This window comes from Anolis carolinensis, chromosome 5 (assembly GCF_035594765.1).
Source record: "Anolis carolinensis isolate JA03-04 chromosome 5, rAnoCar3.1.pri, whole genome shotgun sequence".
In the NCBI taxonomy this organism is placed as follows: domain Eukaryota; kingdom Metazoa; phylum Chordata; class Lepidosauria; order Squamata; family Dactyloidae; genus Anolis; species Anolis carolinensis.
The window spans coordinates 76,697,869-76,710,379 of NC_085845.1; the positions used below are offsets into that span (position 1 = coordinate 76,697,869).

Sequence of the window (12,511 nt, forward strand, 5' to 3'; positions counted from 1 at the left end):
TCACCTTGCAGCCCCTGGGCATAGCTAGAAAATCTATATTGATCATGGTGAGGATGGCACGTGTTTCTATGTACTGGACAAAGGTGATATAGCTGCACCAATTCTTACCATTGAGATATCATGTATCTGGTTGATTTTTGGAGCAGTCAAAAGCTGATGTATATCTCTTATGCACAGAACTTTGTCTTTAGAGTTTTTCCATGTACTCTCTTCAATACTCCACAGAAAGTATGGCAATTCAAACACTTGTCAAATCTTTCCCATCATAAAAGAGCAAACACCAGGGTCATTTTCTATATACTTCATAAATTAATCCCCCTTCAGCCATGGAAACCCACTGGGTGATCTTTCACAAGCTCCAATTTCTCATCCTAAAAGGAAGGCAATTACAAATTGCTTTGGAATAAATCTTGCAAAAACAATCTCTCAGATCAGGTTGCTAGAAGCTGAAGCTAAAAATGAGCACATGATAAGAAACAGCAAAAAGCTATACTGGAGAACAAAACTGAAAGATGTTGAAAAGTGGCAAACTCAGTGATCATTAAATACTGAGGACGGAATAATAGTGGATAAGACTTCTGGCAAGCCGGTTGTATCTTTAGCAACTGTGTAACGTTTGACATCTCAACAATTAAGCATTTGTGTTGTCAAAGACTTTCATGGCCTGAATCACTGGGTTGTTGTGCATTATGGCCATGTTCCAGAATTCTCTCCTGATGTTTCACCGACATCTATGGCAGACATCCTCAGAGGTTGAGGTACAGTATATTGGAAAACTAAGCAAGGGAGCTTTATATGTGAAAGGTCCAGGGGTGGGGAAAAGGACTCTTGTCTGTTGGAGGCCAGTGTGAATGTTGTAATTAATCACCTTGATTAGCATTAATGGCCTTGTAAGTTTCATTCCTGCCTGGGGGGAATCCTTTGTTGGGAGGTGATAGCTGGCCCTGATTGATTCATGTCTGTAATTCCTCTATTTTCAGAGTGTTGTTTTTTATTTACTGTTCTGATTTTAGAGTTTTTTTTAAATACTGGTAGCCAGATTTTGTTCATTTTCATGGTTTCCTCCTTTCTGTTGAAATTGTCCACACGTTTGTGTATTCATCACACAGTTTTATCATGGAGTAAATATGGCAAATATACTTGAAATTTGGGGTGGGGGGGACGACACTTTTTTATTATTTACAAAAATAGGTATAAGCCAGAGGCATAGAACTCATTGGGATTAGATATGTACCCTGTTTCCTCAAAAATAAGACATCCCCTAAAAATAAAACCTAGATGATGTTTCACTGAATTGCTAAATATAAGGCCTCCCTCGAAAGTAAGACCTAGCAAAGCTTTTGTTTGGAAGCATACCTGCTGAACAGAACTCCAGAGAATGCAGGATCGGTAAATGTATGTACCATAGAGTGTTGTACATGGAAATATTGGTAGTAAACAAGAAATTCTTGATAGGATTCAGAGTTTGGTTATGCTGGTTTGTGATGACAACCACTGTTAGGTATACAATAAATGTTCATTTGTTTTGTTCAACAATAAATGTGCATTCTTCTTCATGGAAAAATAAGATACCCTCTGAAAATAAGACCTAGCACATCTTTGGGAGCAAAAATTAATATAAGACACTGTCTTATTTTTGTGGAAACAGGGTATATGTCATTGTAGAAGTGTTAAAAGTCTGGGCAGAAGAAATGCTAAAAGTATCTTTTTGTGTTTGAACACAGTGTTGCAAGTATCCACTACGACATTGTATTTTGGTCAGTTTCACCTCCTGAACAAGAGAGAATGTACAAAAATGTTCTTTAATATTGCCTCATGTATTTTATATTCACAATTCTGATTATGTGGTGGTCCTGTTAAGAGGACACCAAGAACTGAAAGTATAACCTACAGTACTTCGTATTCCTTGGTAGTTTCCCACTGAAGCAGAACAGATCAGACAGATCTGCTGCCTTTTGGTTATTTAGGCAGTAAATAGATAGAAATGCACTGCAGGTGAATAAGGGACGCAGATGCTAAAGCATTCTGCTTATATTTTGTTTTCGTTTTAAAACTGTAAAAGTTACTACAAAGAAAGCCACCAACACCAGATGTCACTCAAGAGCCAAGTCTTCTGGAAAATACAGATTGGGATTCCCATTTACCATTCTGACAAATCCACACAAAAGGCTACCTCTTCTCAATCTAGTGGTAACATGGAAACTCCGAAACTTCTATTGTCTGCCTTTTTACACATTACACTTGAAGGGCCCTGCTGGATCTAGACTGTGATGATTTATTATACAAATGAAGGAAAATAGGACAGGGAAAAGGAGTAGTTCCTATTGGCTTCTGGCCGACTTATGTGATTGTACAAAAATACTGGTTCTTTTTTCACCACATGCCTATTCCACAAAATGTTGGTTACTCAAGACTAAAGAGACAATGTTTTTATTGTGTAAGAGGCCTGCCTTGTTTCTGGATTCCCCATCCCCTCAAATGATATCTTCATTTATAACTGTCCTATGTGTTCACACCAATAAGAACCCCTACAGAAATTCACGAAGGAGAAAAAGATACAATGCTTTTTGACAGACAGCACTAGGAGCTTTCCATCTGGATGCACCCAATGAAGCTGTTGCTGCATGTTATGCAACCATTAAAAACCCATTTTAAAAGATAGCTGGGTGTGTTTTAGTATAACCAGAAGGGGAGAGAGGTGTCTCATGTCACCTGCAAGATGAACTGATTTAATATGAGCTTATGTTGATTACAACCCATTTGTTCATGCGCCCAGGAAATAAAGTGTAATCCGCACAAGCTGGAACTAACATGAATCTTCTAGTCTTAAAGGTGCCATGGTGCTATTCTTCCCCATTTTGTTTCCACTAAAACAGCAGAAATTCACTTCTGGATTGAGGTCTTTGCAACAGGACAAGAACTGTCATCCATCTGGAAGGAGGGAGCAAGTTAAGCTTTCTTTGAGCTCAACATAGCATTGATCAAAATCAAAGCTTATCACTGGAACAGAAAATATTTATCGCAAGAGTTGCTCATGCATTCAGTACTGAAAACATCTGATATTGCTTTTCGTAGAGCTTCAAAGTACGGTAGATGTGAAGGCGGTAATATTTTTAAATGAAGTAGTACCCCAATCCTGCCCTGGACTAGGCCTTCCTGCAACTGTATTTATGGGATTGGATACTGGGGTGTACTTGTAAAAGCAATAAGCCTGTATTTTAAAATATATGTTAAAAGGGCAATATGGGTGAAGATGCTCAACACTCCCAGTTTCCACAGTTTATCTCCAGCATTTACTATCCACAGCTGGGGTCATCTCTGGTATTAGTTCTGAATTAAATAAGCATCTTCTCAGTCATGTATTTCTTTTTCAAATTAGATCATCCATCTCCATATGTCTAAAGCAGAACCACATTTTAGAAAATTACTCATACTCTGTCCATTTTGAAGGAAGAGAAGTGACAAAAACAATCTGGTTTTACCTCAAGAAACTTAAAATATTAAATTTTAGATAATATTTAATTTTATTTTTTTAAAAAGGAGTCAAAGAATGTTGCAGTAAGAATATTTATATCTTTGCTGTTTTTACACTTTTTTATTAACACTTACAAAAACATTCAAACACTGAGGAAAAATTAAATAACTTTGGAAGCAGAACTCCTTTCTCTTCTGCCTACATACATACAACAATTCTGAGCTGTTGGCACGAAAAATAATCCACATTCATAAAACCCTTACAACTAGTATCAAACATAAATTAAGTAAATCATAGGCACTAGTTTATCAAATTCGCTTCCACACTTTCCCCCCCCAATATATCCAAACCTCTAAACACAGAAAGTCCTAGGATGTCCTTGTAATCAAACTGGTAATGCACAGAGTCTTCTCTAGTAAACTGGCAGTTTTTCTTCTTTGAGGAATCCATATTCGTTGGATGTTTATTTTGATGTAGCAGCAGAATGTTTCCACAACTTAATACATCTTCGAAATGATTAAATATCCGAGCTTTATAAAAACAGTAGTACTTTACAAAATATGGTAATGCATTTGGTTAAAAAGGCAACATCTGTATTTTTTAATGAAATAAAACCAAGTGAAGTATTTTTCCAATAAAAGCACAAATGAGAATGCCTTGAAAACTGAAACATCAACTTTGTTAGAGCTAAGCTTTGAAAGTGAGGCAGGTAGATTCATGTCAAAATGTTGGGGAACCTCATGGTTTGTGCTCTAGAAAACGTGGCTGTCAATCCTGACCTTTGTTTTCCTATAGGTTAATTTTGGAAGACACACCAGATACATTTTGATCTAACTGGATGTGAGAACTGGGGAAATGTTATGTAGCTGCGTCTACAATCAGAAGGGACACTGCTTCTCATACTGAGCTTGTGTTTCATACAGCAAAACATTATTCCACTATGAAGTGGATTTATACTACTTCTAAAATCTACTTATGCTGAATCAAACACACTGCATCTGCATGATAAATCCTATGCATAGCAAATCCTGTATTCTGTCATTATAAATTGGCAACCTAATGATGATCACAGTTGGGTTATACTTGGACATAGGAAAGGCCCTGCTTTAATCAGGAAAATGTTACCTGCAGCCAACATCTGGTTCTTCTCTTCTCTTGTTCACTTTTCCAATTCAAGTAAAAGTTGCATGGCTTTTAATTCACTAATCTACAAAGACTAGCTAAGAATTTGAGGAGTGAGATTCTAAAAATCAGTCGCTCTTTGTTGAAAGGTTTCAAAGCACATTTCAAGAGGCAGGCACAAATGAAGTTAAAAGGCTACCTACCCTGTACTCCCACACAGGGCATGTTGGATTCTGCGGTCCTATCCTGACTAGCTTCTTGTTTCATTTGCAAGTGCTACATATTCACAGCCAAATGCCATAAAAGAGAAACTGCCCACTCCTCCCATATAACAAAAGGCATATTATTCTCTGGTGATCGGGCCTCCCTTTTTGTTACCTTCACACAACACATTTTCAGTCTTCCAATGCTATACAAAAACAACTAAAGAAGTGGGAGGGGGCTTGGGGTTTTAATAGTAGCAGGTTTTTCCCCTGCTGGGTACAATAAGCCTGCCCACAAGGAAAGGCAAAAACATCATTAAGTATTGGTTAGTATACAGCCACTAGAGGAACTAAATACCTTGTAAACGTATGTGGCAGGTTTCTTAAAAAGAAAACTTTTACCAACAATGTAAAAATACAGGTGTAAGGCAAAGTTACATCATTAAAACATTGACATGGGCAATAACTTCAGCAGAAGTATTTACAAGTAAAAACAAATTATTATGAAGTTAATTGTTGGTTTGTTTTTTTTGGAAAAAATAAAGACTCAGTCATACCATGAAACATTACCCACATGAATATATATCATTTGGTATCAACAGTACAACTCATTTCCTTAAATCTCTAGGTTGCAAGTGCATAGTTGGCTTCATGATGTCTAGAGGTGTGTTCGCTAGAGCTCCAGGCGATAAGCACTGAGGTGTAATTTCTGAACGGAGGCTTCCTCCCTCCATTTCAAGGAAATGTGCTCTAAAAAAGGACATCTCAAAAAAGTGTATTGTGTTAAAAATGTGGCGGTGATAGCAAAGGCCATCTCTTCCTGAGCCAGGAACTGCTAGGTTTTTAGAAAGATTGTACAACTGATACTGAGCCCTTTTGGCAATCAAAATAGCATAACATAAATCAGATATGTTTACGTCAACATAAAAAAGATGAGGTTTATCCCACTCACATTTGGGATGTCTACTGAATCAAGTGTTTGAAAAATAATGGTGATGTGGCCTCCCTGCCACTTTTTGTGAGACTCCAGAAACAACTGTTCTGTTTTATCTCAACAACTCCTCCATTCAAATCTTCCACAATTGTTTTAAATAATCTCAAAAAGTACGCTAGTACTTTGCAATCCAAGGTTTGCTTTGATTAACATGTTAACCTTTATCTATATCTCAAAATTGCTCATTTTTCTTGAAAGCGAATCAAGTATTGTGTATGAAGATTTAGCAAAATTGCTTACTATTTGACATGCTGCTTTTTCAAAATGGATATTTCTTTGGCATTTTCAAGGTGTTTGCCCAGATGTTGGCTACTGTATCCATATGAGCAGTTCTAATAATATTTATAACAATTTAGGAAGCAGGGGCTGGGGGAAAGCTCCAGAGGTGAAAAGTGATTCATGTAAAAGTGATTTGAGTGATCACCAAGTATCTGATGTTAATGTCATTAAAGTGCTGTTTTATCATCTCTGCCAGTTTGTGCTAATTAAGGACAGAGAGGTTTGGGGATTACCAACCCCCCAAAGTCTTAGCTGATCAGTCTGCATATTGATCTGTCATTTAGCCTGGTGAAGAAGTACCTGCTGAATAGTCCAGCTCTGCAGCTTAGTAGCAGCCGTCCTTCCAACTCTCGTCTTTCACGCTGCTATAGGTTTTGGGAGCTGGCAATGATCTGGAATGAAACATAGCAACATGGAAGTCTTTAACCACAACAGAATATACAGGTATGAATGTTCCTTTGAAATCACAATTATTTCATTGAATACATTAGCCTCTATTATAACTCAACTATAGAAAAAGGTTTTAACCAATTTTCATTACACCCAGATTTAGCCCTAGTTAGAAAGACTACTGAAATCAATAGGAGTCAAACAGCTTTATTTTTAAATAGGATTAAAACTGGATCTAGGTATTTAAATCATTAATAAACAATAGTAACATTTAAGTCATTTTTAATATTTTAGATACATTTGTTGAAAACAGCTTAATTAGAGTGGGTCTTCATTCATGCAGATGATAGTTTCTATGAATATCACTTGGCCTTCTTGACATTCTCCACCTCCATTCATTCATCCATCATCCATTCATTCACTCAGCTCCTTACTAAAAGTACTGCCTCCACTCTTCTCCAAAAATCAATCCTAACAATGTAATGCACTCTCCCACAAAAGACACATGCTACTGGCTCATCTGTGGTATGCAAGCTAAATGAACAAGAACTGCATAAACTATGGGCTTTGCTTCTGGTGAATTGTACTTCATTAAAATGATGGAAGTTTTTTAAATAGTTTGTTGTACCTTTAATCTATTAAGAATTAATCATGATAACAGCAGTGCTTTTTACTCCAAAGTCACTTGTAGTCAACCAAATAGAAAATACAAACTTTAATCCAATCTTCTCCCCGTGACCTATCCATCATGCTGACAGAGACACCCAAATAGGTAGGAAAGGTAAGAGGTTTAATGACAGATAGCCAATACTGTGCCAGACACTAGATGTTCTTAGAAGCAATTTGTGCCCTATGAGGAAGAATAATTTTAAAACGATAATTGAGGCAGATTATCTTTGAGATATTTCTCACTTTAATTATCACATTAGTTATTTCACCAAAAGTAATGTTGCATCTACAAAAATGTTACACAGTTCTTCAGTAGTCTGGAAAAAACAATGTGTCTTTTTTCATAGATGACCAACAGATATCAGGTAACATTAAATACTGACTATGGCTTAGATGGGCAAAGGCAGTGGATATCATTCTGGATACAAAGTCCACATTCAGGATCTCTTGGGGCGATTCTATCATTGTAAGGAGGGGTTGCCTTAGAACAATATTACAGATAGTGTTGCCCTTTGGTGAGCCATTATGCAGAGTAAACTACCACATAGACATTTCCCAGTACACATATAGGCACGGTCAAATGTAAATATCTCAGAGGTGACATGGTGACAAAGCATTTTTCCTGACAACTGTCAAATGATAAATCTCTTGCTCCGATGAGGCAACCATCCCGGAAAGCTATTTGTGCACTGCTGCTCCAAATCTCTTTCTGTTCTCTGCTGTCCTGCAATATCCAGGACATCTGTACACTCAAGTCCAAGCCAAAACGCCAATTAGATTCCTATTTGTATAATTGGGAGGGGGGGATAAACTCTTGGTAGCTAGCTACTTATGGCATTTATACATTACATCTGATAGGAGGATGTCACTCATGGTATCAGATGTAAAGGACTGGCAATAGTCTATTGTTATGTAGTACTACTATATTGTTAGAGCAATTGCGGCATATTAATAACTTCCCTAAACTGTGTGATCCAAAAAATATCTTGGTATTTGTCACATCTGTCACTCAAATGTTTATCCGAACTATGAAGCCCATGAAGTAACTGTGTTTATTCAGAGTGACTTCAATCTACACTGAACTTTTAGTTTGCTTCAATTGTTAATTGTGCCGTGTGCATTGATGGTGCTATATAAATAAACTATTACTATGGGGTTATTTGGTCAGTTTCCCCTTCAACATTCCATCCCTCCACAGTGAAGAAAAGTGCATGCAAAATAGGGAGCAGCTTTCTTTTCTATAGTTCAAGCAAATTTTAAATTTAGATAATTTTTAACAGGGAGTCTGAGGCAATTTATCACACAGAGTTTTGCATTTCCAAATTGAAGCTATTAGGACTTGTTTTACGCCAAAAATCAATACGCCAGCCCACACAGAAATGACAAAAGGCAGCATTGTGCAGTGCTTCTTTTTACTATTTCAATCAGTCATCGATGTTCTCCTTAAAAGTATATTCATTCAATTTCCTCTCCCACTTAAGTTATCTTCTCCCACTCTCACCAATCAATATGAAAAGATTATTGTGTACACGCAGGACAAGGTATACACCACTTGGAGTAATAGAAATTATTTTGAGCCACCTGTATGTATGGACACATGAGGCCGTAGTGATGTTTTGGCTCCATAAGGACTAATTCAGGATGCCTCGACATTACAAAGAGAGAGAAGAAACAGGGCCATGAAACTGCAGAATATGTAATTCCTGTGTTTATCTGCACTTGTAGCAGAGAGGGGCTGGGAAAAGAAAATAATACTAGGAATGTTTCTTTTGTTCCCAACTTTGATGTTAACAATGCGCCAATAGGATTTATTTATTGCGTTTCAAGAAGTGAACCTCATCAGCATACAAATCAATGGAACACAAGCCTCCGGATGTGCTTCCTTTGCCCTAGGAGATTTCTTTGGCCCAGTCCATGTTTGCCTTGTTCCAAATACCTAAACTCACATCCAATCACCCTGAAAGAAATCAAATCTTGAACTTTATTCTACAACTTAGGCACTCTTTTAAAACTGAGATCAATACTTAATGGACAAAGAAGGAAATGACAGGTAGGAGGAGGTAGAAGGGAGATGAGAAGCTCAGTTCCCTATCTCAATCTCAGACTGAAAGATTTGCCAGATTTGAAAAACAAACCAAGCTTCATCAGCTGCTAACGTATTTGCACAAAGAATGCCAAAAAGTTGTAATTGCAAACTTCTAACTAATACACAAATGGAGCAGAACAAGGATGCCAGAAAGTCATTTTAAGTTGACTGCCTTTTTTTACAGCCTGAGACATTTGGGGGATTTCTGAGAATATAAACTAGATTTGACCCCCACCTCTAACCTGCCATGTCATAATATTTTATGTTGCATATGTCTTTGGAAGACCCCTGCCTTGATAGATGACCAATATACATACATAGTAATAAATACATTGATGGATTGTTTTAAACACCTTAATCCTGACTTGAAACAAATGTGAATTATAGGACATCAGCCACTCTCCCAACTGACATCATGCCCTTCCAACTATAGATTGAGTATTCCTTATCTGGAATTCCAAAATCCCAAATAATCTAAATTTCAAAACTGTCAACAGCTGATGAGATTGTGACACCTTGGTCTCTGATGGTCCACACACAAATTATTAAACATATTATGTATAAAATAATCTTCTGGTTATATGAGTAAGGCCATCAGTGAATTTCATGTTTAGACTCCCTTCTACAAGATACCTCATTAAGGTAAAGGTAAAGGTTTTCCCTGACGTTAAGCCCAGTTGTGTCCGACTCTGGGGGTTGGTGCTCATCTCCATCTCTAGGCCCAAGAGCTGGCGTTGTCCATAGACATCTCCAAGGTCATGTGGCCGGCATGACTGCATGGAGCACCGTTACCTTCCCGCCAGAGCAGTACTTATTGATCTACTCACATTTTGCATGTTTTCGAACTGCTAGGTCGGCAGGAGAGATACCTCATTATGGGGCCGGGCTGTGGCGCAGCTGCTGAGCAGCTGCCTTAAATCACTCTGACCATGAGGTCATGAGTTCGAGGCCAGCCCGTGGCGGGGTGAGCACCCGTCAATTAAAAATAAAAAATAGCCCCTGCTCGTTGCTGACCTAGCAACCCGAAAGATAGTTGCATCTATCAAGTAGGAGATAAGGTACCACTTATAAAGTGGGGAGGCAAGATTAACTAATTTACGACTTGGAATGAGGAAGTGCCGTCAGTGTGGATGATGAAGCAGCTGCTCCCCCCTGTGGCCAGAATCGAACATCCCCTCAGAAGAACGTTAACTTGCCTCTGCGTGTGTCTCTCAGTCTCTGTTTGATGTGTTTATGGGCATTGAATGTTTGCCCTATGTGTGTTATAATGTGATCCGCCCTGAGTCCCCTTCGGGGTGAGAAGGGCGGAATATAAATACTGCAAATAAATAAATAAATAAATATATTTAAATAGTAAAAAATTTCCCAGTGGCGCAGTGGGTTAAACCTGAGTTGCTGAACTTGCTGACCGAAAGGTCAATGGTTCAAATCCAGGAAGCAGGGTGAACTCCTGCTGTTAGCTTCAGCTTCTGCCAATCTAGCATGCAAATGTGAATAGACTGGTACAGCTCTGGCGGGAAGGTAATGGCGCTTCATGCATTCATGCCGGCAACATGACCTTGGAGAGGGCTCTTCAGCTTAGAAATGAAGATGAGCACCAATCCCCAGAATTGGAAACGACTAGACTTAATGTCAAGGGGAAACATTTACCTTTTAAAAAATCCAAACAAAGGAACACTGCCAGTCCCGTATCAACAGGGATACTAAACTACACTTGCTTTAGAATTAACATAAGCAGATTTTTAAAAACAATAATTCACAGTAAAATCCTCTTTATATGACTTGCTCAATATAAATTCATACTCTTACAGGTCTTCCCAATTATACCAGTATTCACTCTGCTCTTACGTTTGCAAATAGAAAAGAAATATCATGCTAATGTTCATGGTATGCAAACCATTTTTTTCCTGTAAGGGAATGCTTCTGCAATAGTAAAGCATTAAATCAAAGCCACAGACTCACCTACGAACAGGCTGTGCAAGTTTGCTGCGAGGCACTGGTATGCTCCCAGCAGAGGGGGCACTAGGTCTTGGCAAGCCACTCCTCAACCCTGTTGTCCCTGCAGGCCTTGTAAGTGTAGCACTGTTGATGTTGCTGGCTGGGCTTGGAGAGGCTGAGTTGGGAGCCGCTAACTGCACCGGTGAAGAGTTGCTGTGTGGAAGCTGGCTGGCTTCTGGAACAGCAGAGCTAGGTCCATGATTACTAAATGCTTTAACAGGCTGCCTTAGAGCCAGTGGAGATGGTGCTGCTGGGGATCGGAATTTACTGGGAGAAGGAACTGGAAAACGAAAGTAGAACAGTCAAATTCAACAGCAGAGGAACAAAATATTTACAACTCAAAAATAGTTAGAGGTACAGTATGTGCAAAATACTGCAGATTTACACAGAACACAGGATATGCTGATCTTTGGAGAGAAGCTGTATCTTCTGAGAAAGAAGATGATTAACGTATTACCCAATTACAACATTTTACTCAAAATGATTAGCAATTTGGTGTGCGATAGTACATTTTTTATCATCACATTAAATAGTTTTGCTGTGCTTTTTCTGGCTTCATCATTCCAACAGGTTGCCTGTTCCCATTCCTTGCTTTCATAACAAACCATGATGAACATGTGCTCCCCTGTCCCATTTAGATAAGCTAATTACTGCATAGATCTATATCTGGACCTAGTTGATTTGCCTAACAACCTCTACTGCAGGTAAGCACAGTGCTCATTTTAAGTCATTTGATTCTTACATACCATAGCCTAAAACTACAACACAGTGTTTCATGTCAGAAAATCTTGAGTGGTGTTTTCAATAGAAATTAAAGAGCCTAGTCCCTTGACTCAGACCTACAAAAATGTTATTCTGCCATTTATTAAGATATTATGTGGGACCAACCCACAGTCTGACACGACTAGACTTAATGTCAGGGGAAACCTTTACCTTGACTGGAAGAAACAAATATTAAGGAACTAACACTTTTTACATTTCTTCATATGATAAAGTAGTGCCAAGACTGTTTATAGTATAATATGGTACTTCTTTAATATGCACCTTAACTGGAGGTGACAATCAACCCTGAATTCAAAATGGAAACTATACAAACATGCATGTTAGGACACGGCAGAAGGTAGACTAGGGTCTACTGGTAGATCTCTGAGTTGTTTGCAGTACATTAACAACTGCTTTTGATTTCCAACTACTTAACAGAGATGTCAACAAAATTATTATTCCACTAAATGAGGCAAGGATGTGGTAATTATGACTAGGCTCTTGTGGGAAGAAAATAATGAACTCAATTCAGT

General features: G+C 38.2%; 1 protein-coding gene across 3 annotated transcripts in view; it reads right to left on the bottom strand.

The window, feature by feature from the left end:
• Positions 1-3,500: 3,500 nt before the first annotated feature.
• slain2 (SLAIN motif family member 2) overlaps positions 3,501-12,511 on the bottom strand; it is a 41,491-nt gene continuing 32,480 nt past the window's right edge. For all 3 annotated transcript variants that reach the window (XM_008117613.3, XM_008117612.3, XM_008117611.3), the window contains 2 exons: positions 11,181-11,496; positions 3,501-6,465 (listed from right to left, as the gene is read on the bottom strand). In XM_008117613.3, coding sequence (XP_008115820.2) covers positions 6,399-6,465; positions 11,181-11,496 — 383 coding nt within the window. In that variant the 3' untranslated portion in view covers positions 3,501-6,398. The remainder of the gene's footprint in view (positions 6,466-11,180; positions 11,497-12,511) is intronic.